Source organism: Lepisosteus oculatus, chromosome 13, assembly GCF_040954835.1.
Source record: "Lepisosteus oculatus isolate fLepOcu1 chromosome 13, fLepOcu1.hap2, whole genome shotgun sequence".
Lineage (NCBI taxonomy): Eukaryota > Metazoa > Chordata > Actinopteri > Semionotiformes > Lepisosteidae > Lepisosteus > Lepisosteus oculatus.
This window is the reverse complement of record NC_090708.1, coordinates 20,987,403-21,015,067: the sequence shown is the minus strand read 5'-3', so window position 1 is coordinate 21,015,067 and position 27,665 is coordinate 20,987,403. Positions and strand designations below refer to the sequence as shown.

Genomic DNA, 27,665 nt, shown 5'->3' with positions numbered 1-27,665 from the left:
CGTTCGCCGTAATAACTGTGGAGAGACATCCTGTCTTTGACTAAAATGCAGACTCACCTTCCTCTTTCCCCATTACTGAAGTGAGGTGGTTAAAACGCTTGCAGACTGTGCTAGGAAAGCCTGGTAGTTGTAACACCGCTCTCCTCTTTCTTCAGTAAAAATTGTTCCTGGATTTAGACATGGGCCAGCACACATACAGTAGACTAGCATCTTAGGCAAAAGATTTGATGTAAATATGTGGGGACACGGCTGGCAACGGAAAAAATAAAATATGTGACAAACCAAATATTAGAGAAATGTCATAAATCTAAATCTGGCGCCTGAGCTACGCTTTGGGACTAGTTACAGAGCCGGTGCTTTCTTTATTGTGCGGCTGCAATATGACTTGTAAACTGAAAACAAGTATAAAGGGAAAAGAAACAAGTATGAAGGGCACAGGCAAGTCAAGAAAACAGCCTGATTTGGAGTTCACAAAACCGACATCTTGAACAATTAGTGGAACGGCGGGTTTTCAGACTGGCACGTCAGTATGGCAAGAACGAATCTTCGATTCGTGCAATTGGAGGTGGGGAGAAGGCTATTCACAAGAGCTACTATATGCATCTGCTGCGTTCCCGGCATTTAATTTCTAAGGGGGTGTTCTGATTTACGAGATGGTGGGTATACACGCTATGTCGGGAACCTAACTACCACTTAACATGCGAGTCTACTCTACTTTATATAGCTAATTAGAAACTTGGAACATAGCTGAGCTTCACTTAATCTATTTTACAAAGCTTTGTTTATTTTGCAAGTCTCAACTATGTTACAAACTGTTTCTGTATGTAAAGGTAATAAATTCTAGAAAAAAAAAGATCAATCAATTCCACACAGCCATTATTGGGTCTACCTTCTTTCAAAAAAGGGTATTTTGTGTAAAATTACAAGTACTCATACTACTTGAAAGATGTGCATTTTAAGATGGAGACTGTATGAAAAGAGAAGTACATTAAGAAATATCCTAATGTACCAAGTGATATTCATCGATTCTTTGAAATTTTCAAAATTCACCTTTCTCCATTTTAAGGTCCATTCGTGCTTCAGAGAACTGTGCTGCGTAATTTAAAAATGAAAACACACAAAATTGATTTCTGGAAAAGGGGAAAGTCATCCACACTGATCATTACCACGGTATTTGGAAGATCATGGAAACTCGACTCCCTTTAATCCATTTCAAGGCAAAACTGCAGCAGCAGCTTCTCCGAATCTCTGGCACCTTCTCTAAGGAAGCACACTGAAGAATAGCTTTTATCCCTGAAAACGGTTACAAACTTCTCCTCGACTAAACCATCTGAGCTCTCCTTCGTCTTTTTCCTTACATTCTCCACATTCCTGGCAGACTCACACCATGTGCCAGGCAATCTGTGACCCACGTGCTTAGATTCGCTCAACAACTGCGTCCACGCTTGTTCAAGTGAACAAAGATCTACTGAGTGGAATCGATGTTTGATTCAGAGCTCAAGATTAATGCTATCTTACATGTGTATACATAAAATAATTTGACCTTGCAAACATATAAACTTTTTGATCTGAACTTCCAGAATGTAAATAACATGAATACCCTTTAATTTCTAAAGACACTCTGGCTTGGAAGCCACCAAGACTACTATGAGCTACCCTGTTTCTCTTCAACTGGACACTGGAGATGCTGTAAGCAGCTTCATTAGCAGCAGCACAACACAAAGAAACATGATTTCCTTAAGTTCTTGCTAATGAAGCCTGCACTGACGGCAAGAAATGCTTTACTTTTATGTTAAGGTAAGAGGGGAGCAGAGAAATACTTTGTCAATGTAAATACATTTAAAAATGTGAATTGCCACACATTGAAAGAAATAGATAAAACCACTCGACTGCAGATGAAACTTTCTATTCTTACCTCCAGACTGTTTTCCATGCAATGTATATATATCAATAAGAATACCAGTCATCCTGGAGGATTTCACTCCCATCAGGATAGAAATGCTTCACCACAGGATTAACATGATCACTGAGGTATGCTTTGTATTTACTGCCATTTACCTTGTCCTCTAAGGGGCTTTCACCATGGGAAACAAGCACTTGAGCCCATAGGCTTCTTTTGGCATACACTACACATGTATCATTCGCACGTTGAGAACATGGTGAAGAATGACTCATCTGACCATATGACTTATTTTCAATTCTCAGCAGACCACTGCCAGCTTACAGGGGGAAAAAAAAGCACTTTTAGTTGGAATAATTAGGCACTGCATCCCAACTCTAGCATCCCTTGTTGTGAATTTCTCGACGGACTGTAGTTGACGAAACTGCCCGTTTCGCGCCTTAGATTGACAGTTGTAGTTGTCTGATTCCGAGTTGCTCATCTGCTTTGACTTGCATCTCAAACCACTGCACAGACCAATGGTGCCACATGTTCAGCGAGTATGACTTTCATTCATGTGCCTGTCAGTCTTTCCTTCAGGCGTCCACATCAATATCGCCACTGTTCCTTGTGAAACATCAGCAAGTTGAGCAGTCTTTGTTACTGATGCTCCTGCCAAACGTGCCCCAACAATCTCCCCTCTCTCAAAGTCACTTGACATCTCTTCTTGCAGCCTTGGTAACCAAAATAACAGGTAACTGGGCCTGCCCAGCATTTTTATACATGACCCCCAGCATGATAGGATGTTATCTACTCAATTAACTCAGGAACCTGCTTCCAATTTCCTCATATTTACTTAAGTGTTTCCTTTTTTTTTTGCAGTTATGTGTACATTCTATGCATAAGGAACAAAGTAATTCGTTTATTCCATGCTGAAAAGAGAAGAAAGAAAACGCAATGTTTCAGCTGTGGAGCTCCACGGCCTAAACATTGCGTTTTCTTCCTTCTCTTTTTAGTATAGATTAAACCTATTACTTGTTCCCTTGCAGCCTACGCATGCCGACGCAGCCACCCACCCATTCTATGCATAATATGTTTTACTTCTAACCAAGGATGTAAACGCAAAGACCTGGTGGTTTTTCCTCCAAAACATCCAGCATCAACATGTAGGGCTGGGTGGTAGGATACCCTCTGTACTGCTGATGAGAATCAGATGACGGTCACCAAGGGTCTCCTGATTGGCGCAGGCTGAGCTCTCCGATTGCGGGTTTGAGTCTGCATCACATCACTGACCAGAACAGGACCGGGATCCTCCAGGTGGTGGAGAACAACAGGCTGAGCCCCACCAAGGGGAGGGTGGGATTAGTCGAGCACAGTTAACACAGCTCTCTAGACCCAGCCATCCCTGCTTTCTCTCTGGTACTGTCTGTGAGGAGCGCAACCCTCCTTCAGTCACACACAACCTCTACCACAGGGCTGCTCTGCCTGTGACAAGATCTGATTGTTTCACAAAAAAAACATTTCTAAAATAACAGCAGGATCTTTTTATACTGATCCTCATACGTGATTCTCGCCATAGTTGATTAGTGCAGCTTTCCTTTTACTTTGGACATTCCAGTTTTTGCCTGTATTTAAACCTTAGACATTTTCAGATTCCTGAAATGCATTTAGTAAATGCAAAGATTTCAATAAACTTTATGATACTGGATTGCATCATTTGTGATCTTTTATGGTTACAATAATGAATTACCAACTGCTCAAAATTCTAAAGTTGTATCACTGCAGTGGAGTTAAAAATATTACAAATGATAAAAGCCATCTTTAAAAACATGCCTTTCAAACCGTAAAGATTTTATCAAATTTACTGTGAAAATGAATAAATTGATAGAGAGGGTTTAGGCATGAAAATACATCGCTGGCTGCAATATTGAAATTATATCACATAACCATAAACAGATGCCCAGTTTTCTCAAAGCCAGTTCACACTAGCTTGTTGTCTCAGCTCCAGAATCTGAAGAACACTATTTTATTTAAACTCTTGCCTTAAGGCTTCTGATCTGATGGAAGTCGCTTTTGTTTTCTTGGTATCACGTCAGGTCTTTAGACAGAAACTCTAGATGAGACTGCTTGCCTACTGACGTTAAATTCCAGGCAAGAAGAACACAGTGGAACACACGAGACAGACAATGAGAAAAAATGAGAATTATATAATAAATCCAGTTTGCTTGATACTTCTTTCCTTATCTGCCAATTAATGGAATTTATGCTGATAGCTAAGATAAAGCAAACTAAACTGTGGTTCTAACAATCCAACATCCATACATAATGTAACCGAGGAAATGGCCCTCTTCCAACGTATATGATGAAGATTTATGCTAGGATAAACAGGAACATACACTGACAGCTTGCTATATTGGTCAATGGTGTTCCCCCCCCCAAACAAGGAAACACCCAATGTGTTTTGTGCAAAATGAATAAAAACAGATTATCTAGCTCTGTGGCCAATTGCACAAACCATCCACATATTCAGACAGCCTCTTAAAACCTTATTATACACACAAATGTTTAACTTGAATTCAATAATCACACCATTTCTAATGTAATTTGCCAGAATTCTACTTTGCACTACAGAACAAAGACTTGTAGCCCCACCAAAATAATGCAAATTTCTTGATTTGTGCCACATGTAAAAACCACCTTGGAATATGGCATCTACACTCAACACTGGAAAGAGCCTAATGATTTTATCTACTGAGCAAAAGAAGATTAAATTTTGTAAGAGAGCTGTAACAACTGTAGGAGAATAATGCCACAAGACAACATGAAAAAGAATAATGCAGTTTATTTTCAAAAGTGAAATAAGATTAAGAGTGCAAGTGTGAATAAGAGATTGCTTTCCAGCTCTTGTAAACGAAGTTGGATAGGCTGCTAAAAGCTTGTGTAGTATGTTTCAGTTTGAGCTTTGATTAGAATGAATCTTGATCTGGAAAATTTAAAGGGGTTTACAAGAGTGGCACACAATGAAAACACTGCTTCTCAATGAGTAAAAAGGTTTCATGCCAGAAACCTCCTACTCTAATTTCACAAAAGTGAGAATAGTCATGTTGCTGAGCTGCGTGTTCCAGCTGTCACTTCTTACAAGCCAGCCTTTTTGGATGAAAGGGGAGGCATATTATTCACCATCATCTCAATCTTCCTAAGACCTACCAGAGTTTGAACCAGAAATGATCCCAAAATTTCAGGTGGGCATCAAATGTGTTGACAGTTCTTTCAAGACGACGCATTGATGTGTGCCTATGCTCAGAAGAATAAAAATATCTATTGTTAAAGCCTGGCAAGAGAAAAGAATTTAATATTCCTTCATTTCCCCAGACATCTGCCCTTTAATTTGCTCACCTTAAGCCCCACTTATGTTCAACATAATTCATATAACACTAATAAGAAAAACATTATTTTTCACTGAATGCGGCTTCCTTAATTAAAACTGTGGAATAGAATACTAACCACTAACTTCCATTTATCAGTCATGTGAACGTAACAGGTTTCAAAGTCATGTGGGGGAACAGTTCAGGCTCAGTCTTGCCAATGTTTTCAGAATGCTCTTTTTTGCATTCTACTACTACAGGGAGATTGTACATTATAAAGTTAAAAAGTATGAGCAAATACCTGTACTGTCTTTTTTTCTCTGATGGAAGCAACTCAGATGAACCTGAACACAAAGATTTTCTTCAATAATTTAAATATTCATCTATGACTTGGCTGAGTAAACAACATGAGCCCAGGCTCTGAAACAGTAGACCTTGCCTTACATGAATAAAGCTCTGAAGAAAATGAAACCTAATGTAATGTACCTGACTTACCAAGACCAGACTGATAAATGAATTACTAAACTGTAGACAATGAACTTTCCACCCCCCTCAGCCATGACCTCTAATCACATTTAGACCAGGGCAGTTTATTGTCATATGCACAAATGCAATGAAATGCTTATACTTATACTTACTATAAGACTAAACACAAAATTAGGATTTGTATGAATTCCCAAGCTCCACTTTAAAAAAAAAATGTTAGTCTATACCAATGGTTCAAATAATTCAGTTAGAGGGCTCCCAAGCTATTCTGAATAGACCCATTCAGAGTTCAGCAGAGGAGGCCAATTTGAATCAGGGCTACACTAGTGGATCGCGAGAAGACACTCTAAGGGAGGGTGAATACCTCATTGAGCACTGCCAAGGTTGGGCGAGTTCAGATGTCCTAGTTTCCACAGCTTTCAATGCAAAAGGGACCCCATAGTCGGCCACCTGTATGTTGGCAGCTGCCTTAATTTGCTCCTGTGCATCACGGAGCATGTTTCACAGGACGCACGTTGCAGGCACCACTCCCCTTCCTGTACTGTACAGTACGTTGAAGCAGCCTATCCTGATTTTAAACTGAAGGGGGCAGGGCACAGGATACATTTGTTTAAAAATGTATAAAGTCAGAAGCTCAAATTGAGCCAACAATGTTGAAGATCAGCCTTTAATGAGTGTTTCCTCACAGATGATAACCACTTGCAAAGGTTGCAATGAAGCAAATTGCTAGTTTAAATGAAGCAGGAGTTCAGCTGCAAAAAGAAATCAACAAGCGCGTGGGTTCCAACAATGGGGGATGGAATCCTTGCTATACAGGACAAGTTTGGTATACAAAATACTCCACAGTCTTTTAATAACTTAGTCTTTCTCCGATTGACACAGGCAGTTCACCTAAGTTTACCTACGGTGAAATCATACAGGCAAAAGGTACATTAAGACAATGTTTTCAACTAATATTCTAGAAGCCGCCCTGCTGAGTCCCAGGAGGAATGAGCTAACCAGGGTGATCAGGCTACATGGTCTGGCCAGGTGCCAGATAAACAGGCCTGGCGCTCAGAGGGGGAAACAACTGTACCCACTGCAGCTACCACAACAGTCCTACAGGAACTGAGATGTAGCCTTAAATGGTGTCACGCCCTTATAAAGCATATTAACGCATGTCAAGTTACTGATCCAATGAAGTTATTAAGAGCTTGGGGGAGGGAGTGTGAAAAATCAGACACTATGATTACAAGACCAGGACCATAAATCCCTGACCTAAACCAAAGAATCATAGATTCAGATTTCTCACAGGTCCCTTGTCAAAACCAAGGAATGGCACTAGGATTCAAACTGATGTTCCAATTACAACACACAACACAGATCTGAAACGGTCCAATTAAATCAAACTAAATATTTTCACACGACATGATAAGAACAGGTCAAGCTCCTCAATAATTTTATGGGGACTAATTCTTCCCTCTAAGTTCAAGACAAGATTCTTCATTACATGTTGGGTTGCTAGAAAAAGGGAGGTGGGTATATACAGTTCTGTATCCTGAACTTTACATTGGGATACCAGCAGGATGCATTAGAAGCAGAACAGGTTATTGTAGTGGTAAGCAATTTTCCATCATTTGAAAGTGGTTTTCCGACCTTATTTTCTGTAAGTAGCAATACAAAACATAGACTGTCATCATTATTTGTACTATGACATAAAAGTCAAATATTTGTTGCCAAACAGAATTCATTTGGCACTCGCACATGCCTTAGCTTAGTATGGTTGTAATTCTCTATTAACCGAACACATCTCATATCTTTTTCACATCAAAGTTGAAGCATATGTATTTCAGATTTCAATTCCTAACATTTCACTGCACTATTTATCATACTGTATATCAAACCAAAAACAAGTCAATGAAATCATCTACATCACCATGATATGATCTGAGGTTGGCCTGCATTTCTTTGCCCCTCTTTATTTATACAAGACTTCAGTTAAATATATATTAATCTCTATCTGACAAGGACCTTTTTAAGGGAAAACAAAGGTTTACTGAAGTCATCATAGTTTGTAAAGAAGTAAACTTGAATCTTAAAGGTCAATGTGGGGAAAAACATGTTCAACATTTACCTGTAAGTTTACTTTTTCATGTTTACTTCCACGTCCTGTTTTGTGTTTGTGTTCCACATGGCAGTGACAGATTTAAGATTTTGCCTCCTCCCTTCAAATCCCAAATAAGCCCATGGCTACTTTATACTTCAGATTCGGGAAGATTTGCACTTTAAAACCATCCTTTGAAAAAAAAATCTTAAGGTAAGCACATCGATGGTAAAGTAAGATGAGAAATCTCATCACTGTGATGGGAGGTGTACACTTGGGGAATGCCCATTCCAGGAACCGGCCTGCGCTGTCTCTGAAGTTCCCCATAGGCACATTCTGTCAGCAAGAGCAGTAGTGAACCACACCCTTTTACTAACATCTTAGAGTAGCAACAGATACGATGAGAGTCTTCTCCAAATGCATTCAGGATGTGTCCTTCAGAACTGACAATCAGAAAACAGTACTTTCCAAAAGCAGTTTGTCACTTTAAAGGCAAAGTGAATATATTGTTTTTAAAAGCTTCAAGAGCAGGTAGAATCTACAGGCAGCTACGCTTTAAAACTACATTACCGATATAACAGATATAAAAAATAGTGTTGCTTTTATATTTCAGGATTAGAAAGAATCAGCTTTGATGAGTGCATTTCAAACGAAAGTAAAATTTACACAGCAACTTGTAAAATCTCCAATTTACATTACACAACAGACCATTTCCAGGTATGCGCAGGCCATATTCAGCGATTCAAAATGAGGCAACAAAACCTCCCGTGACGTGAAGCGGCCCTATTAGATTGTAAACAAGCAGGCTTGTGAACACATCTATTTCAATCCAACAGAAAGATCGCTGTCGATTTCAAGATGGTGTTGCCGACAAATGGAACTTGCGTGTTAACCTTGCTTGGAGATCATGTTGGAAACTTCCTGCAGTGAAATATCAACTGCAAAACCTGTACTTAATTCGCTCACACATCGCACTACATTAATCATTACAGCGAGCAAGAAGGGCTACCTCATGTCACACTTCATGGGATCTTTCGCTCTTATCCATAGTGAAACCAGGGGTTTGCAACAATATACTTAAAGTACTTTCACAGAGATCGTGATTTTGTGCTTAATTCAAAGTTTGTAAAAGTTCTTTTCTCTTCTGTCGATGAATGTATTTTATTACTGAAACGTATTAACCAGTCTGAGAAACTGGGACTTGAGTTCCCCCTTAACTGGCTGTTAACTCTACTGACGAAATCCATACGCATCAGAGTGGGTGACCCAGTGTTGTACCTGCTTCTAAGAAACAGTTTTTAAATCACCATATGTAATAAAGATGTAAACATATACTGAGTGGTATCTTAGCTGCAAGTAGTACCCTGGTGCAAATTCAACCATATGGCATTAAACACATTGTCCCGGCTGTAGAAAGTTCTGGGGACCTTTTTAAGTTTTGCTTTTTACTAAATAATTTTCCCAGTAAACACTCAATTCTGTTTAGTGCTGGATAGAAACTCGCCCATATCTAACAGTCATATTCATTACAAACTCCTAAACATCTTGGATGATTATTTGTCTGTTTTTTAAATTAGCCTATACAACTTCAATTTCAAGAAAATCAGTCTGGTATTAACAAAGATGATAAATATTTTTCATTTATTGTGTACTAAATGTCTTTGCAATTGTTATAAACTAAAACTCTCACTTGATAGTCCCACTTTACAGAGTAGAGAAGACAGGATTTCGCAACATATGCTTCTAAAACACTACAAGTTAAATACATCATTCGTCCTTCAGGGCACAGATCTAGTCTAACAGCACAGAAACTTGATGTCAGCAGAATTTCTGAATGCAAATATAAAAAAAATATCAAATGAAACATTTAGCTGGAAAATACCACCTACAATGGATAAATAATCCAGCTCGTAGCAGAAAACTGTGCAGTACAGTGTAATGTTTGTCTTTGGTGTGTGTAAATTAAGTAGGATGTTCAGCAGGTTCATTGCATAACCACAACTCAGTCCAATCACAGCTTACACAGTAACTTCATAGTTTCCAAGAAATGCTTCATGTGGTTTGGACTGTGAGCAAAATCTGTCCACTGGTTTTAGCTGGCAAAGACTCTTAAGAGCCATTATCCGTCTTAATAAAGTGTGTAAAAAAAAAGTCACATTTTAGGATCAGAAAATCTTATTTAAAAGGAACACCCACAATTGCATTAAGCTATGGATAAGTACAACGTATCCCATATTAAAGGTATGACTATTGACTGTTCACCTGGAATCTTTACTACGACTCAGCAGGTAGAATTTGTGTGCGGTAAACGTCATAAAGATTTACTTGATAGATTGCTAAACAAAACTGGACATTTGTGAATCATTTCATTTCTTCTTTGTAATTATCTGTATACAGTACATCTACATACTCAACACCTACTGCTAGTGGACAAAAATGGAAACACCTGGTGAACAAAAGACAGCAAAGACATGGAAAGCCAGCGATCCTATGCAACCTTTCTACGTGGCTCATGTATTAAGCAAATCACAAAACACTGAGGGTCCTGTATAAAACTGCTGAACAGGACTGACTGCCTATACTTATGGCCAGCATGGCTGCAAGAGGAGACCTAGGTGACTTGGAAAGTGGGGTGATTGTTGAGGTGTGTTTGACAGGCGCTTCAACGACCAAGACAGCTCAGCTCGGTGATGCATCGCAAGCAACAGTGTCTAAGGCGACGTGAGCAGGGAATTCTGAGAAAAAGCATCGTCTGCAAAGGCCAACTGTGGGCGGAAGCGCATCTGCCAGGATTATGATATCTGTGCATCAATTCAAGGTGCAGGGCAAAACAGGCAAGCGAGCGCAGATCGCCTGACTGCAACTTTCGACCTGAGGCACGGGCAGACAGTTTCACCAAAAACTGCTCTGCCAAGAACCCCACAGAGCAGGGTACCACAGTCAGGCTGCAGTGCACAAACTGCTCATCAGCTGACGGCGCACTTTTGCAAGTCCAGTGGTGCAAAGAGCACAGGCAATGGACTACTGAGCAGCAGAGAAATGTGATCTGGTCAGATGAATCATCCTTCACCATTGTTCTCCACAAACAAATGAGCACATGTGTGGCAGCAATCTTAAAGAATTCTGCAGCCCTGAGTGCTTGGTTTCAACAGTGCAGGGTTCGAGTGGTTCTGTAATGTTACGAAGCACATTTTAATGGCGGGGTTTGCGGACATACATTGCCATAGAAGACAAGGTCAATGCTAATTGACACTTAATAGAACTGAGGGATCAATTTCACCCCATGGTACAGCTGGGAGGGGCGATTTCCAGGATGACAATGCCTCCATCTACAAAGCACAAGTGGTCTGATGTGCATGACACTGATGTTATCCATATGTTATGACCTTCTCAGTCACCACATCTGATCTGATCCAAACTGAGCACTTATGGAATATTCAGGGACAATGCTTGAGACAGCATTTTCTATTTCTGACCACGTGTGAGTTCATTGACTCTCTCATGGAAGAATAGGGCTGAATCCCTCCTGTGCAAATCCATACACTGGTAAACTTAATGCAATGGCATGTATAGACTGTCAGCACACTGTGGCAAAGTGACTTTATATTGGTGTTCCATTTTTGTCCACTTCCTGCACCTATACAACATGTCTAAGGTCTGATTTTATTTTTACCTTTATGAGGGTACACAGCCTACTGTGGCTTTCCATGCATAATCAATGTAGTTGGCTCACTGCGTGTCACATCTGGAAGCAAAGATTCATCAAGTAGGTATGCAACTGACACAGCAGTATCTCTAAATTACAGATATGAAATTAAATGTATTAAGAGAAAATCGGCAGACGTTTCTGTAGCTATAATTTAAGATTTTCTAGATTTGTAACATTGGCTTTTGAGCTCTTTTACAAGGGTCAGATGAGCAGAAAGCATACAAATTGTAATTACTATTTTTGAACATTTTTTAGTATTTAGCTTTTTGTTGTCAATGTGGACTTTAAAAATGATGAGCTACACAACCTACACTTTTTCTACATGCAAAGGCTTGTCTCTGTGCTCTTTAGGGAGGTAAAAATACCTCAAATTGAAAAACTTTTGTACATTTACCCTTTTCTAAAAAGATTAAAGTTAAACCTTTTCTTGCTTGTCTATTTACTCTGCACTGATATCAGTGCTTATGGTCGTTAAATACACAGGAATATGAATTCTGGCCTACCAATTTTTTCTCAAACCAATTTAAATGACAAAGAGGGTAATAAACATTAAGAACATAAAGGATCACATCTACAAGAAGCAATTGCACTCAACGAAATTCTCTGGTCGCTAATAGTTGACTGGAATGAGATTCTCAGTGAACCATCTCTTGAAGGATTTCGGGTTATCAACAGCATGGCAAGGTACCTTGTTACACACACCTACCACCCTTTATCTAAACAAAGTGATTCGCGCTCAGTGTTAGATGCACTTTTCCACCCGAGTCTTCCTATCTGTGCTTCACTGTAGAAGCCCACTTGGTGGACTGCGTAAAATTTCGAGATAACATAACAGAGAGTGTCTACACCCAGAAAAGTGCATTTTCCCCTGACTCTTTTAGCGCTGCTGCCGCATTGTCTAGATAGAAGATGAATGCCATATCAATTTACACACGGAAACGGAATGCGATTTTTATTAGAATGGCAAATTGGCTGGTAACTTTCATGCTATTTCGCTACAAGCAAGTTGGCAAAAAAATTTTACCCTGCCTTCTCAGACAAACGCTTTGCACTTCCAGAATTTCTAGGGTGTTGCGCTAAGAGGCCTTATTTCACTTGGGTCGGACAGCATTAATCCTAAATCATCGGGCAGACCCAAGAGTACATCACAGTTAAGGACTGGTTTCCTTTAATGTATCACCTAACATACATGTTTATACAACATACTTGCATGGGACAAAACATGCAGCGCCTTCAATTCGCAATCCCGCTGAAACGTTCTTTCGGAAACTAAAAGCGGGTGTAACGGCGTATTCCGCAGTACAGCCTTCTCTTCGAAATCAACACCACTGCACAACTTCCCTACGTATCAGGTCAGCTTGCGGTGCGACTGGCTTTCTTCTATACAGTATTGCGAAAACGGTTGAACGGGATCAAAGTCACCGGGCAGAAGAGTAGCGGACATCCACACCACCACCCACTGACACCAAGCGTCCTAGTAAACACCTGAAGACCAGCCACACCGTTAATCCTGCTCCCGATGCACTGCTAGCCCAATGATCTGACAAAAACTGTAACCCCACTTGCAAACAACGTCGACGTAAAACTAAACCTAACCCACAGGAGACTCGGGAGGGGCCTGTCAATATTTGAAAGGTCATCTGACGGTGTTTTATTTTTGTACTTACAGAATGCCCGAGCAGGAGGTGCAGACGAAGGAGCCCACCGTCATGTTGGCGTAGGTCGGGCCGCGCTGGTCGCAGTCAAAGCACTTTCTGTTGGGCGGCAGGCTCGTCATTTCCCTGAGCATCTTCAGGTGCTTCTCCTCCTGCTTTCGTTTAGCACTCGCCGCCATGGCCGGGGGGGGGACGTTTCTGGGGAGGGGAAGGTGAGACGCGAAAACAAAAACAAAAAATCTAGGCAGGGGACGGGATTTTTTTTAGTTTCCAGAAAGTGGACGCAGGGCTGAACGACGGTCTTCGGCAGAGCCCCAGAGAAAAGAGACGGAGCTGCAGGGCGGCTGAATGAAGAGTCGAACCGGAAGTCACAACGGCCTCCCGTTTCCGTGAACAACGAGACTGGGCGCCGTAGTCAAGAGGAGGCTCGCGCGTCCGCCTGCTGGCGGCGTCCACGTGCGCTCGCTAGCGCCACCCAGTAACCTGGCATTGCGGCGATAGGCACGTGCGCTCGGAGTGAGCGTTGGAGGAATTGATCGTGGTCCTGTAATCGACGGTGAAAAGTTCAGTACTGTTTTCTCTAAGTCTGCAAGCTTCTTGTTCCACATAGGTTGCCTTCATTGGTAGTGATGTACTAGAGCCTCTCCACCCAGAAAGATCGGAAAATTCCAGCTCTCCTATTTAAATGGTGCCCTTATTAAATGGTGCTGTCAGCTTTGTGATAGTTATCAAAGCACTGACCGTTTAAATGAAATGATTTTAAATCCTGCCGTACTGAATACTGAAAAGACGTAATAGAAATTTCTACCTTTCATGTTTTTTTTTAAGTTTGTCAGATCGTGGTGTTAATTTGCCTGTATGTGTGATCTGCATTATGACATACTTGTTATCTGTCCATTATACATATTAATTGGTTATAAAATGTAAGAACTGCACGTTTTCAAATGAAGTTCAGCACTGACGTGGTGATGATCAGTTAATCCAAAAGTAATCTCATAATTTACTGTAACTTGCATTCAAAAATGAAGTGAGAAGGAGGAACTGAGAGCTGTTATGCTGATGTGGTATTTCTCTCTACGCCATTGTGAAACATCTGAGATCCGGCTGTGAAGACACGAGTCTTCACTCTGAATCAGGATGCTACTGGTGCTTTTTGCATCCACCTCGGAAGCACAGGTGTTTAAGACCCTTTGAGAATCTGTCGTTATCATTTCATTTAGTTTCAATCTGTAATATTCATGGTGAAAGAATTGGGTTTTACGTGACTGCATGAAACTCAGAATAACCGGATGCTTAGTTTTTCAAGACCAGGATCTCTGCAGGGCCTTGAGTCTTCGAGTTTTTGTTATACAAACGTTCTCAGTAATATCGTTGGTTTAATTATTTAAATTGACTGTATAATGTAATTTCTCTAAGCAGACTCTGAGCCAAGGCGAAGTAAGGCAACTGTATCTTTAATAAAGGGAATGTCTTACTACAGCAGGTTCTAAAGCAAATCTCAAGATTTTTATAACGTTACACGTGTCAATAATTTATAGTTGTCATCGTGCAACAACTGAGTGAACCTGGTTGTAAACACCATAAAAAGTTTTATTTGTACTTTCACCAGAAAGACATAAAATAATGCATGTTGAGACCAAGAAGGAAATATAATTTCCACATGCTACAAATAAGGAAATGTTATCATATTCAAGAAACTGAGTCATTTTTCTTCTTCAATAGTGATGAGGAACTCTTTCTAAGAACTGATTCGTTTCTTCATATTATGTTGTATCACCACAGATGCTATATTCACTCTTGTTCGAGATTTCAAAATATAAATCTAGTTCCACCCATAGTTTCAACATTGATGATTGATGATTTGCTGATCACTGATTGCAGTGTTAGGCTGTCCTATGTGATAATGGGTATTTTTTATGACATATATGATGATATTGACAAAGCAACACAGATAGTGTTTCATACCACCCATTTAGCTCTGTCAACCCAGTTAAGCATTTTGATGTGGTACATGCACCAGTCCTGACGTCAGCTCATGTGAGGTTGTTAATGATTGCACAACCAGTGCAATCAGTCCTATCACCCTATTCCATAAAATTTAAAAATGAACATCACTTTCCTTCCTCATGACTGGCAATCTTTAGATATGGGCAATTCCACAAACCAATACTGTAAATGCAATAAAGCTGCACATATCAGAGGACAAGGAAAGCCTGACAGGTGTGAGCCTGGTTAGTATCTGGATAGGAGACCTCCTGGGAAAAACTAAGGCTGCTGCTGGAAGAGGTGTTAGTGGGGCCAGCAGGGGGTGCTCACCCTGCGGTCCATGTGGGTCCTCATGCCCCAGTATAGTGACGGGGACACTACACTGTAAACAGGCGCCATCCTTCGGATGAGACGTAAAACCGAGGTCCTGACTCTCTGTGGTTTTTAAAAATCCCAGGGCGTTTCTTGAAAAGAGTAAGGGTGTAACCCCGGCGTCCTGGCCAAAGTTCCCATTGGCCCTTACCAATCATGGCCTCCTAATAATCCCCATCTATGAATTGGCTTAATTTCTCTGCTCTCCTCCTCACTGATAGCTGACGTGTGGTGAGCGTTCTGGCGCACTATGGCTGCCGTCACATCATTCAGGAGGATGCTGCACATTGGTGGTGGTGGAGGGGAGTCCCCATTACCTGTAAAACACTATATAAGTGTAAGCAATTATTATTATTATTATTATTATTATTATTATTATTATTATTATTATTATTATTATTGTTATTTCACAGCATAATTTGTGCTATGGGTATTCATAATTTCTGAATTTTTGTTTCTTTTCACTTGCTTGGTGTCATTGTTCACCATCTGAAAATGCAGACATTTTATTTTGGTGGGGGCGTTTAAATGGATTGCAAAAAAAAATCAAAAACTTTAAAAGCATCATCAAAGACCCCACACACCCCAGCTACAGACTGTTTGACCCTCTACCATCTGGAAAATGGCACCGGAGCATTCAAGCCTGGACTACCAGACTCAGAGACAGTTTTTACCCCGCACTATCAGACTATTAAACTCCCAGCCTCTCTCTCCTACAGTCTGAACCTCACAGTGTCTTCTTTCTTACCAAAAACTCAAACACACCTTGAAATCTACCTCACATGTCAAAAAGCTCACTCCCCATAATTTTCTATCCTTTATTTAATTCTGTCGATGTATGATTTTGCACATCTGATGTTGTTTTGCACATTACCTGTTACCTTTTGTTGTTCTGTACATTGCCTGTTGTTATTTTGCACACTGCCTGATGTCTGTCTTTCTTTTATTATACAATTGTATTGTTGTTTTTTTGTACTTCTTATCGTCTGAGAGCTAGCTAAATAGCATTTCGTTAGACCATATAACTGTATTTGAGTATAATGACAATAAACTTGAACTTGAACCCTGCAACGGACACCCTGATTGGGCAGGGAACATACACTCTATGTGGGACAGCTTAGAGATGCCAATTGACCTTAAGAACATGTCTTCGGAACGCAGGCTGGAAGCCAGGGCACTTTTGAAAAAACCCTCTCAGCTCAGGGGAAATGTACTCAGACGGTATCCCAGACTGGAATTGAATTCTGGACACAAAGGCAATGAAATGGCTGCGCTGATGTCCCTCTCCTTATCCCAATAGCAGGTTTGTGAAATGTTTGTGATCTGGAAAGATGTTCCTTCTGATGCCCACTATGTAAAAATAAAAAAATAATCTAAAAAATGCTTTACAAAAGTGTCTTTTGAATGTTGTACAATCAAATGTCATCTGGTAAGGAGGGCGTTATGTAAGCTCGCAAATGGTTGTTTCAAGTCACTCACACATTACACGTATGAACAAAGCATTTTCTTAAAGAATTTCTTTCTTCTTAAATGGAGTCTTGACTGGGCACCTTAGAGGAAGTGTTTGTTTTCTAGATAATGATTAACCAGGAAGAGTTTATAATAAGAAGACGTGAAGCATTTGTATGCTTCTGAGGAATCTGAAGATTTGTCAGCTGCTGTCTCCTGGGGCTTCAACATGACTTGCTGTGAAGGGTTTACCTCCTGCAATGGATTCTTCCTCATTTCTCTCTGCATCCTCGCCATTGGATTCAACCTGCTCCCGCTGTTTGCGGATTACTCCATGGATGGACGCTTGTTCCAGAAGCCTGTCTCCTGCTTTGAGTGGTGGCTCCCAGGAGTCTTGGGAGGTGGTATCCTTGTAAGTATCAGAGGAGATTTGTGTTAAGAGTTTACTTCATTCATCGATCCCTTATCACGAAGCCCTGCTAAGGGTTATGGCAACATGGAGCCCATTCTTGAAGCCCAGCTGGGGTGAGCTGGGATTACACCCGGGACAGGACAGCAGTCCACACATAAAGGGAGAATGAAGAGATATTAGTTAAGAAACCTAACATTCCTTACAGACGTTGCTCAAAGTCAGAATCAAATCCAGGACCAAAGAACTGTGAGGCAACAGCACTGATCACCACAGATGCATGCAACAGAGTCTGTGAAATTCATGATGAAAAGCATTAAGTTGCAAGTCTAATCTAGAAAGAATGATCTGTGATAAACTGCTGTGGTGTAACTGACCAGAGATCAACGAGACTGCTGTAGAATTTCTGATCTCATAGATGACAGGGTCTCCAACTTCATGGCATGTTTATTATTATTAATAATAATAATAATAATAATAACATCACTTAATTAACCCTTTACAATTTCTCACATTAGGAATTATCTTTTCACATACCCCTGGGGTCAGAGCACAGGGTCTGCCATTGTACAGCACTCCTGGAGCAGTTGGGGTTCAGGGCCTTGCTCAGGGGCCCAACAGAGTAGGATTCCTCTGCCAGCTGTGGGATTTGAACCGGCAGCCTTCCAGCCACAGGCACAGATCCTTAGCCACAGAGCCACCGCTCCTCCCTTCATTTCCTCATCTCCTCAAAATGCAGCTGTCAGAGGACTTTCTCACACCAGACATTCTCAACATATTACATCCGTCAGTTTTCTTACCACTTTATTGAACTCAGTGTCACAGCCTCACAGGGACATCGGAGCCTATCCTGGCAAGCAACGAGTGCAAGGCAGGATACATCCTGGACAGGACTCCAGTCCATCACAGGACACAGACAGACACAAACACACACACGCACGCACAAACATGCACGCTAGGGCCAGTTTTCCCAGAAACGTTTTCATCTACCAGCATGTCTTTGGACTGCGTGAGGAAACCCCACACAAACATGGGGAGAACATTCAAACTCTCCAATGCTGACCGCTGCACCACCATGTCGCCTCATATTACAGCAATTTTAAACTGAAAGAAAGAAATCAGTATCATGATCACCATCCATTAAATAAAATTGTTCCTAACCTTGTTTCTGGGGGAGCCATGTTCATTCTGATTTTGCTCCAGAGTTAATAATCAAACGGTAGCTGACTTCAGTTTCAGTTGAAATTGATTTGGGGGGCATGTTTTTAAAATGTCTTAAAAATAAAGATCACTTTATTGGCCATATACAATTTCTCTATTAGTCTTTTTCACATACCTGCCTGAAATGCAACCAACTAGACCTCTGCAGCAGGACAAAAAGCTCATTGTGGGCATGCTTGATATATTGTCACTCCCACCTTTGTCAGTTCGTTGAATCTTGATAATCTGTTAATAGATGTTTAGTCATAGTAAATGTAAGCAATTTATGAAAAGAGCGCTAAAAAACTGTTTATGATTAAATACACTACACTACGCTTGAAGTGTGACGGGGAGAGTATGCACCACAGTGCCATGAGGCAGTAATGGTAACCACTGCACCAGTGTGCCACCCATTCTTAATTGCTTAACTGGTCGTACTATTTAACAGTTAATACTTCTAATCGGGTGTTAAGGTGTTTTATAGCTAACTATACTTTTATTGAAGTCTATTCTTTCAGTAATCAACTGTGAAAGATGTTAAGAAAAAGCTTTTGAAAGTCTAATTAAGAATAATAATGAGGTTAATTATTTAATTGACTTCCTATGTTGGACCAAAACCCGAAGACTCTTAGCCCATCTGGGAAGTAAGTTAGAACTAGAGTTTTTCATTGTCGTGCTGCTCACCTGTAGAACTCTGTTCCTCTTAATTACAGACAAGCTGAACATACGAGTTTCTTTATTTCATGTATTTCAAAAAGACATGATCTTTATATAAAATGTAGGACACAGTTACCCCACTCCATGTCCATTAGCATTATACTGGAAAGCCAACTTTATTGCTGTGTGCCCCTGCGTAGAATGAATATGCTGAAAGTGCATTTGAAACTGAGAACAGGAGGCACTTCTTTAGCCAAAGAGTTGTGGGAGTGTGGAACAAGCTACCCAGCCATGACGTTGAAGCTGATACCTCAGCATCTTTCAAATAAATATCCGGATGAGCTGCTCCAATCAGGACAGGAGGCACTTCTTTACACAAAGGGTTGTGGGAGTAGGGTGTGGAACAAGCTACCCAGCCATGTTGTTAAAGCTGACACAATGGCTTCTTTCACATAAACATCTGGATGAGATCCTGGGATCAAACAGGCCAGATGGGCCAAAAGGCCTCCTCTCGTTTGTAACTGTTCTTCTGTTCTGAAGCGTAGTCTGGCTTCATAGCAACAGCCAGACTGCATCACCAAGCCCACGTTTCTGACACATCCGAAAGAACTTGTTGCCATTTGCATCATTTTCTTTGCACATGATCTGTCTCAGAGCTCCTTGAGTCAGATGTACACAACAGGCTAAGCACTGATGAAGACGGCCGACTGAATTCCTTCAAAACAGCCGACAGGATCGTGTTGCATTGCAGGAGCCGGATTCATCAGGCCTGGTCTCCCGGCTCTGTGGAGAGCCGAACAATCCCTGTCAACAGTGACACAAGATCTGGGCTGGAAATATCTCGCATGCAAAACTCCAGTCCTGCATGCTTTGTGGCTCACACAAACCAGGAAACAATATCAAAGGCTGATGGAACTGGATATGTTTTTGTAAAACAGATAAAGCAGAAAATAAAATCAGACAGAGACAATCATAAAACACACCCAACAAAAGCATTAATCCGCAGAAAAGCAACAATTCAAATTCTGTTTTTTTCCCTTTTGATAGGTTCTGCCTGCAGTAGCAATGACTTTTGCTGCAAAAAAGAGGGGAAGCTGTAACTCCCGAACTGGGGTAAGGTGTCCGTTTCTTCACGAGGATAATTATAGGACCGTGTCGCCACATGATTAAAAGGTGAACTTTAAGTTTCTATTTGGAGACCAATTAGCTGATGACTCACTCGCTTCTACAGTAACTTGTACTCAAGTGCTGTAAATGATCTACACAAGTTTCGTGTGACAGGAGTCCCTAATCCCGAAATTCAGGCGATTCCTTCTAGTACCACACCTCTGGATGATGAAGACCACTTTTGTTTTTTTTCCCAGATGCTTCTGTCAGCCTTCTTCTGTATAATCAGCATCGTCGGTGCCATTTACTGTGTGCTGATATCGCTGATCGCCCTTGCAAGTGGTCCTCTCATTTGCCAGGATCCCGATGCTGGATTATCTTCTTGCACTTTCAGTTTAGGTAACATCAGGTAAGGATTATCTACAATTAAAATGATCCGGCACAAATTGCAACATTTCTAAATTTCGGTTGATATATTAGCGGGTTAGGTGGTAATGAAGCCACCAATATTTATTGCATTCATTGGAAAACAGCAGCTGATCTGAGTTGGTTGAGTTCATTCCAATCTGCTCCGATCCAGATTTACAATACAACCAGCACTATAGTTAACTACGTTGACTCTGTTGATGGTCACTTAATAAGGTAAGAAAGGTTACAAATTTGGCCCATCTAGGCTGTGACTGCAGGATGCCCCAGAATACTTTTGACTGGATAGACACAAGTAAATAAGGAGCTCTTTGTAAAAGTCTGGACTGGAAGGGCCACATGTTGAGCCTTACAAAGTTTTGATTCCGTTCATTGTTGTCTAAGAACTGTCTGGGGCCTGTTTTCCAGCTCTTTGTCCACGTTGAATTTTGACATTGGATGGTATCTGCAGTTCGACGGCTGTCATAACAGCACTGGAGGAGAGGGAAACGGGACCTGGGTTCCTCTAGGGCACTCTTTCACGAACCTGGACGAGAGCCAGATTGTAAATCTGCACCTTATCACCTTTTCCGGATTGAGTGTTGTGGCCCTGCTGGAAATCATTTTTAGTCTTTTGCAGATAGTGGCAGGAATCTGTGGATGCTTGTGCGGCACCTCAAAGAGGAGGAGAGGCCGTGAAGTTTAATCACACAACTACACAATTTAATTAGGATCTTCATTGATCATTAGAATTCAGAAAAACAGTCTGTTAAAGAAATCACTCCATTGACAGTAACATCCATCTAGCCAAAACCCAAGAAAAGAAGACTTTCTCCCTAAATTAAAATATTTTGTTACAACAGTTTTCAAAACTAAAAGACTTTGAGAGGTATATCCACTTAAAAGGCCTTTTCAAACAAAGTCTCACCTGTGTCATCCCCAGTCTCTTATTTTCAGCAAGGCGACGATTTTTCAGTACCATGATTGGTAAAATCCCATTGAGACCTATCTCTCCGCTTCTTGTCTGAAATCCTAATCATACAGCAGTGTTTGCCTACTGGTTTCTTACCCCTGGAATTATTTTTGCACTATTTAAAAAAAAAATCAGTATTCACTTTTGTTGTTCTATTTAATGTTTTACAGAATGGGAATATCTGTGACAATAAAACTGAAGTACACTTGGAACACACTGCCTTCCAGTTAATATACACCCACCATCTGCTCATGATCATTTTGAAGTGTATTTTTTTAAAAATCTGAACGCTCTCACAAATATCAATGAACAATCAAGAAATTCACAAGATCGGTATTAATCCTTTGAAAAAAACTGGAGACTTAACAGACAATAGATTTGTGTCCATTTACAAATAACGTAGACCTGAGCACGTTCACCCTCTCCACATGGAACAGATGATTATTATACAGCCCAAGTACAGCTGCAGCACTGTCGGCTGTCTAACTGCTGCCGATGGCTTGGGCTGCTGTTGTCTCCTCTCTTGGTGTGGAAAAGTCCCAGGGGCGCCTGTTCTCTGTGTAGCCATAGATCTTGCGGAGTGCAACTCTTGCTGCTTCTTCCTCTGCAGCAAGAATGGTCTCACCGGGTCCCTCGGCGATCAGCTTCTTATCACTGCAAATACGACAGGGACCAGATCACGATACACGAAGCCGAAACAGCCCACACTGTTCCCTGCGAGACAACCCCGCCTTCTGTGGAGATCGGACGTCGATTAGAGCCGGGGTTCGCAATACTGGTCATGGAGGTCCACACGCCTGCCAGTTTTCATTCCAGCCAATCAACTAATTACCTAATTGAAACCGTAATGGAACTTGCAGGGGTTGACTGGAATAATTCCTTTTCTACGCAAACGCTTGCGATTTTACTTATGCAATGAAATAGATAAGAAGGCAACCTCCAGCCTGTTTTTAAGAGCTGAAAACGGTCAAAGAGTTGTAATCCTAGTAGGAAGTCAATCAAAGTTTCAATTCCGTATCAAAGCTTTGTAGGAACAAGTCCCAGCAGGTGTGTGGGCCTCCAGGAAGCCTTTCAGCAATGTGCTTAAAGAGATTAAGGGGTACAGGCATCAACATCTTTCTGCCGTGGAACTCTTACAGTATGACCTCAATCTGACATCTCTTCCAGGGGACAGAACACAAGGAAGTTAAGAAAGTGGCACGGGGTTACACACACGTGTGTTGGTGGCAGAGTCAGGAATTAAAGTTCAAAGCAGGAAGCTCAAAGCACCAACCTTGTTCCTTAACCTCAGGATTACTCCCCAGATGGCAATTTAAGAAGGTACAGGAAGTAAAAAGAGATGATTGTTGTTTTTTTAATACAATGCAAGTATACCGCACAAGCTAACCCGTGCTGCCAAAGGAAAGTCGTTTCTTATCTGTAAGATACTGCTAAATGTAATACAGGAAGGTTCAGAAATGCGCATGAGGAAGCTGGCCTCCAAACACCAGTGTTTGCAGGACGGAAGCACCGAAGGGTCTTTTGTTTTAAACTGAACTGAAATTCAACCTGAATTATTTTCATACAGACCTGTACAGCCCAACGAAGTAGAGAGGAAGCACAGTACTGACTCCGGCCTGTCTTGTTATCCTGGGCTCTGGGAGAGAGATCTCCCTGCGGGTCAGTTCCTCCACCAGTAGACCCATTGGGTTAAAGACCCTCCAGAGCTCAAACAGATCTTTGCCAATCAGCTGGGTTACTAAGAAATCCTGCGGAGAACAAGGCAATGCTTTCATACGCTGTGGGTATTTTCTTTTAAAAAGAGCACACACAGAGACAAACACACACACTAGGGCCAATTTTACAGAAGGCAATTGACCTACCAGCATGTTTTTGGACTTGTGGGAGGAAACTACAGCACCTAGAGGAATCCCACAAGAAGATAGGGAGAACATGCAAACTCCATGCAGATAGCACTCCAGGAATTTAACCCAGGGCCCTAGAGACATGAGGCACCAATAGCAACCACTGCACCACCGTGCCACCAAACAAAACATTATCACTGATAACTGCAACAAATTTACAAGGTGATTGTCAAGAAAATGACAATCCTTTTGTAACAGGTGCACTGGTGTTTTATAAATCAGACACGGCATGGGCGAATTCATTATACGGACTGACCACAGTTAGAAACAATACAAGCTGCACATCTGTGACAGGTGCTTTGCACCAAGTTCCAGACAGATGCTATCTTGTGGGCTCCTGTCCTTTTTATCTCAATGAGCCTCGTCACACATGTTCCTGCTCATGGCTTCCTAAGCCCTAGATGTTGTCCTTACATATCCTACAAATGCCAAAGGGGGCTCACGCCTGGCGAGCAGGGCATCCGATACATAGCTGTCACATCCTCCTCCTGCAAGAAGGCCGCTGGGACATGGGCAGCATCAGGACATGTGCCATCTCGCCAGACTGACCCAGCAGAATGGGGTGTCCCGGGATTTGATCAGTGTGTAGCTCCAAGAGATCATGTGGCTATTAAACACTACAAGCAGAGATCTGTAGCGACTAGACACTCCTGCCCGGACCATCACACTTCATCCTGCGTCTCAATGAGCGTTTCGTTCTACATGTCTGTACTACACTCTATCTGTACACATCACTAGCCAGCAGCCATATCACCCTGCAACTCACAACTGGCAGCCCACTGAAGCTCAGCAGGTGTGAGCCTGGTCAGTACCTGGATGGGAGACTTCCTGGGAAAAACTAAGGTTGCTGCTGGAAGAGGTGTTAGTGGGGCCAGTAGGGGGTGCACACCCTGTAGTCTGTGTGGGTCCTAATGCCCCCAGTATAGTGATAGGGACACAATGCTGTAAAAAAATAATATACTGCAGTCCTTCTCTGTGGTCATTAAAAATCCATTCTTGAAAAGAGCAGGGGTATAACCCCGGCGTCCTGGCCAAAGTTCCCATTGGCCCTTACCAATTATGGCCTCCTAATAATGCCTTCATTACTATGTTCTCCTCCCCACTGATAGCTGATGTGTGGTGAGCGTTCTGGCGCACTATGGCTGCCTCCGCATCATCCAGGTGAATGCTGCACATTGGTGGTGGTGGTGGAGGGGAGTCCCCACTACTTGCAGAGCGCTTTCAGTGGAGTGTCCAGAAAAGTGCTACATAAGTGTAAGCAATTATTAATCACTAAACATGACTCAGATCCACTGCTGGCAAGTCCACCAGAGGCAAGCACGTCCAGTCTCCGAGGTCACAAAGGCCATGGTGTGTTGGTAAGTGGTCCATACTGGTTCCCATTAATATGTAACAGTCTAAGTCACCTCATCATCAGCACTCTTACTAATGAGCCTATTTAGCACTTACACACACAAACCCTTCATGTAGCTCACAGCTAGCCACGAATAATAAAAAATCAAATCAATATTCAAAGTCCAAAATACCTTTAAACTTGACTTTGCTCAGAGTTTCTGTTAATAGTCTGTGTGTATATACATACAGTACAACCACAATAATTGACAGTTGCACATTTGCGATTTGTGACCACTTCATCTGCGACTGCACACCAAAATCGCCTATTCACAGGCTGTGCAGTGAGAGAGTTGATGCAGACACCCCCTTTATCTTTATATCGCAAGTCTGCTTCACAGGACCGACATCGGCCTCTGCAGTACAGCTTGGCTAACAAAGAGTTGACATATTCCTGTAGAAGCGTGGGTTATGCTTTAGTCATTCATTTTCACAGCAGTATATCAGTAGACCATTTGCTTCAAAAGGGACCATAATAAAATGCTTTAAAGAATGCATCAGGAAGATCTGAATATTGATAAAGAGTACTTTCTAGTGCATAAGCACAGCTCAGACTTTTCTGAAGTAAAGATGAGTATTGTTTTTAAATAAAAAACGTACCCGGCTAAAATACCCAGCTTTCTGTGGCCCACTGCTCTGAAGCAGTGCTCCTACCACAGCAAAAAAGGTCTTGTGCAGCACATCATCTGGCACAGGGAACTGGGCACTCAGTGTGAGGTCCTCCACAGCCAGATTTCTTGCCACATGGCACACGGTGTCCGGCTCACACAAATACTTCACAATGGCGCCCACGCCCTCTGCTGGCAAGCTTGGGTAGGTGCCTCTGCACCAGTCAGCAAGGTAACTTTGAGTGAACTGCAGGCCCTGGCTGCTGAGCTCTTCGTTGCTTTTCAGATTGAGAGCGACGGCCTCCTTATCCAGACCCAGCTCCTTACGGTTCAGCTCTTCAGACCGGATGTAGCAAGGGTTAACAAAGGCAGTCTTGAGGAGATCGAGGGAAACATTCTCGTGGAGCCTAGCGTTGAAGGCTTGAATTTCTGCATGATAGTCCCAGTTCGGCTGGTGAGAGCTGACAAAAACATGAAATAGTTATTGCAAGCAGGTGACACAGATTTATGCTTTACACTGATGAGAGGAGATATTCTGTTTCCTTTCCAGTTTCTGCAGAAACTGTAGACGACACAAAAATACATATTTGTTACCTAAATTCAATTTTCGCATACATATGCGGTTTCAGGAGAAAAGGGGATAATAAACACCACTGAAATAAGTACTTTTAACTTTCACAGCAATATAAAATGCGAAAGCTTGGCAGAAAATGCATTAACAGTATACTATGACCATGAAATAACTACCTGCAAAACGGTCTTTAATAGGTGAGCGGCAGCAAAGATTGCATCCGTGAAGCACTGTAACTGTGCCACTAAGTCTCCAGTTACTTATGTTAAATAAGTAAGGTGATTTAGTTTTCATCTGACAGTTCCACGCTTCGGAACCGTAATATTGTTAAGTTAGGAGGACAAATTTACATTATCTACTGTGGAAGCAAACTACCTCAAGAAACCCATGCGACCAAGCGCAAATACTGTCGAAAATACTGGGAGATGGGATACCGCGCAAACTTTTATAGTTTAAAATATGTGATGTAATGACACGATTCTTCCTTTTAATCTGATACTCATGACAATGGATGGATCACAAACTATAACTATAAACATCTCTGCTGTTACATGAAAGATCGAGTTCTGAGGTAACCCAAATGATACTGAAGTTTTAATGGTAAGAACTGCACAAGCAGTTTATTCTGTTTCACCTGACATTTGGTGTATTATGGAATTTAACCACAGTATGCTTCTGAAATTAAAACTACACACCTTACAGATAGCAGTCTGGAAAACACTAACAACATCAGAAGTCACGACTGTCCCAAATATACCATTTGAATAAAGTTAATAAATGTGACCACTTTATTTAAACTGTGTTTATTATTTAAGCACAACGAAAAACTTTATAGGGAATGTAAAACATTTGTACACCATTGTAACATCAGAGACGGCAGTGGCCTTGACGCGATCTCTATACCACGGGAAACACAGTGTGCCTTACCGGGGAGTTGGTGGCGGTGGTCCTTCAAGTTTTCTTTTTCTTTCCATCAAAAACATATACGATTTCATCCATCGCTTCTTATCTCGCGTTTGCATGAAGAGAACACTCCGACACACATTGTGGAAGTGGACTCCTAAAGGAGATAGTATACGACCCGCTTGTAAAACAGACATCACGTCTCAGTAACAGCGTGCACCACCAATACAATTCCCTACCACATTCAAGAACATAAGAAGTTTAGTTCCGGCTACGTCTAATCCGGTTTTCGTTATGTGGTATTGAAAAAAAAGAAAATTTTAAGTTGTGACGTTACAAAACAATTAACTTATATGTACTCCAACATTACCGATTACCTATAATGTATATATTCCTGAGTATTTGTGGTTTGGAGCGGAATTTCATGATGGATACAATTGGCACTCACACAAGAAATGAAAATGGGACATTTACTCACATGGTTAGTATTAATTAATTAATAAATAAATAAATAATAATAATAATAATAATAATAATAATAATAATAAAAAT

The 27,665-nt window shown here is 41.4% G+C and overlaps 3 protein-coding genes across 12 annotated transcripts in view; 1 reads left to right on the top strand and 2 right to left on the bottom strand.

Moving 5' to 3' along the window:
* agfg1a (ArfGAP with FG repeats 1a) overlaps positions 1-13,589 on the bottom strand; it is a 44,495-nt gene extending 30,906 nt beyond the window's left edge. For 3 of the 10 annotated variants that reach the window (XM_015361678.2, XM_006637890.3, XM_006637892.3), the window contains exon 1: positions 13,190-13,585. In XM_015361678.2, coding sequence (XP_015217164.1) covers positions 13,190-13,356 — 167 coding nt within the window. In that variant the 5' untranslated portion in view covers positions 13,357-13,585. Of the gene's footprint in view, positions 1-13,189 lie in introns of all 10 variants that reach the window. The other 7 variants (XM_015361681.2, XM_006637891.3, XM_015361683.2 and 4 more) reach the window with 4 other exon arrangements.
* Positions 13,590-16,691: 3,102 nt separating this feature from the next.
* On the top strand, positions 16,692-21,947 carry LOC102697570 (transmembrane 4 L6 family member 20). Its single transcript, XM_006637981.3, has 5 exons — positions 16,692-16,838; positions 17,111-17,396; positions 20,298-20,363; positions 20,615-20,766; positions 21,192-21,947. Exons 2-5 carry the CDS (start codon positions 17,214-17,216, stop codon positions 21,466-21,468), a joined length of 678 nt encoding a protein of 225 aa, XP_006638044.2. The 5' UTR covers positions 16,692-16,838; positions 17,111-17,213; the 3' UTR covers positions 21,469-21,947.
* On the bottom strand, positions 21,873-27,354 carry mrpl44 (mitochondrial ribosomal protein L44). Its single transcript, XM_006637889.3, has 4 exons — positions 27,138-27,354; positions 25,632-26,100; positions 23,305-23,483; positions 21,873-22,389 (listed from the first exon to the last, which is right to left on the bottom strand). The coding sequence occupies exons 1-4, from the start codon at positions 27,308-27,310 to the stop codon at positions 22,218-22,220; spliced, it is 993 nt and encodes a 330-aa protein (XP_006637952.2). The 5' UTR covers positions 27,311-27,354; the 3' UTR covers positions 21,873-22,217.
* Positions 27,355-27,665: the final 311 nt, after the last annotated feature.

Bases quoted from the DNA above. Each gene is read 5' to 3' on its own strand.
- LOC102697570 (XM_006637981.3), top strand. From the start codon at position 17,214: ATGACTTGCTGTGAAGGGTTTACCTCCTGCAATGGATTCTTCCTCATT. The intron at 20,364-20,614 runs GTAAGGTGTCCG...TTTTTTTCCCAG, and splicing joins GCTGTAACTCCCGAACTGGG to ATGCTTCTGTCAGCCTTCTT. The intron at 20,767-21,191 runs GTAAGGATTATC...CCTGTTTTCCAG, and splicing joins TTCAGTTTAGGTAACATCAG to CTCTTTGTCCACGTTGAATT.
- mrpl44 (XM_006637889.3), bottom strand. From the start codon at position 27,310: ATGTCTGTTTTACAAGCGGGTCGTATACTATCTCCTTTAGGAGTCCAC. The intron at 26,101-27,137 runs GTAAGGCACACT...TGTTTTTGTCAG, and splicing joins CCACCGCCACCAACTCCCCG to CTCTCACCAGCCGAACTGGG. The intron at 22,390-23,304 runs GTCTGTATGAAA...TCGTATTTGCAG, and splicing joins TACTTCGTTGGGCTGTACAG to TGATAAGAAGCTGATCGCCG.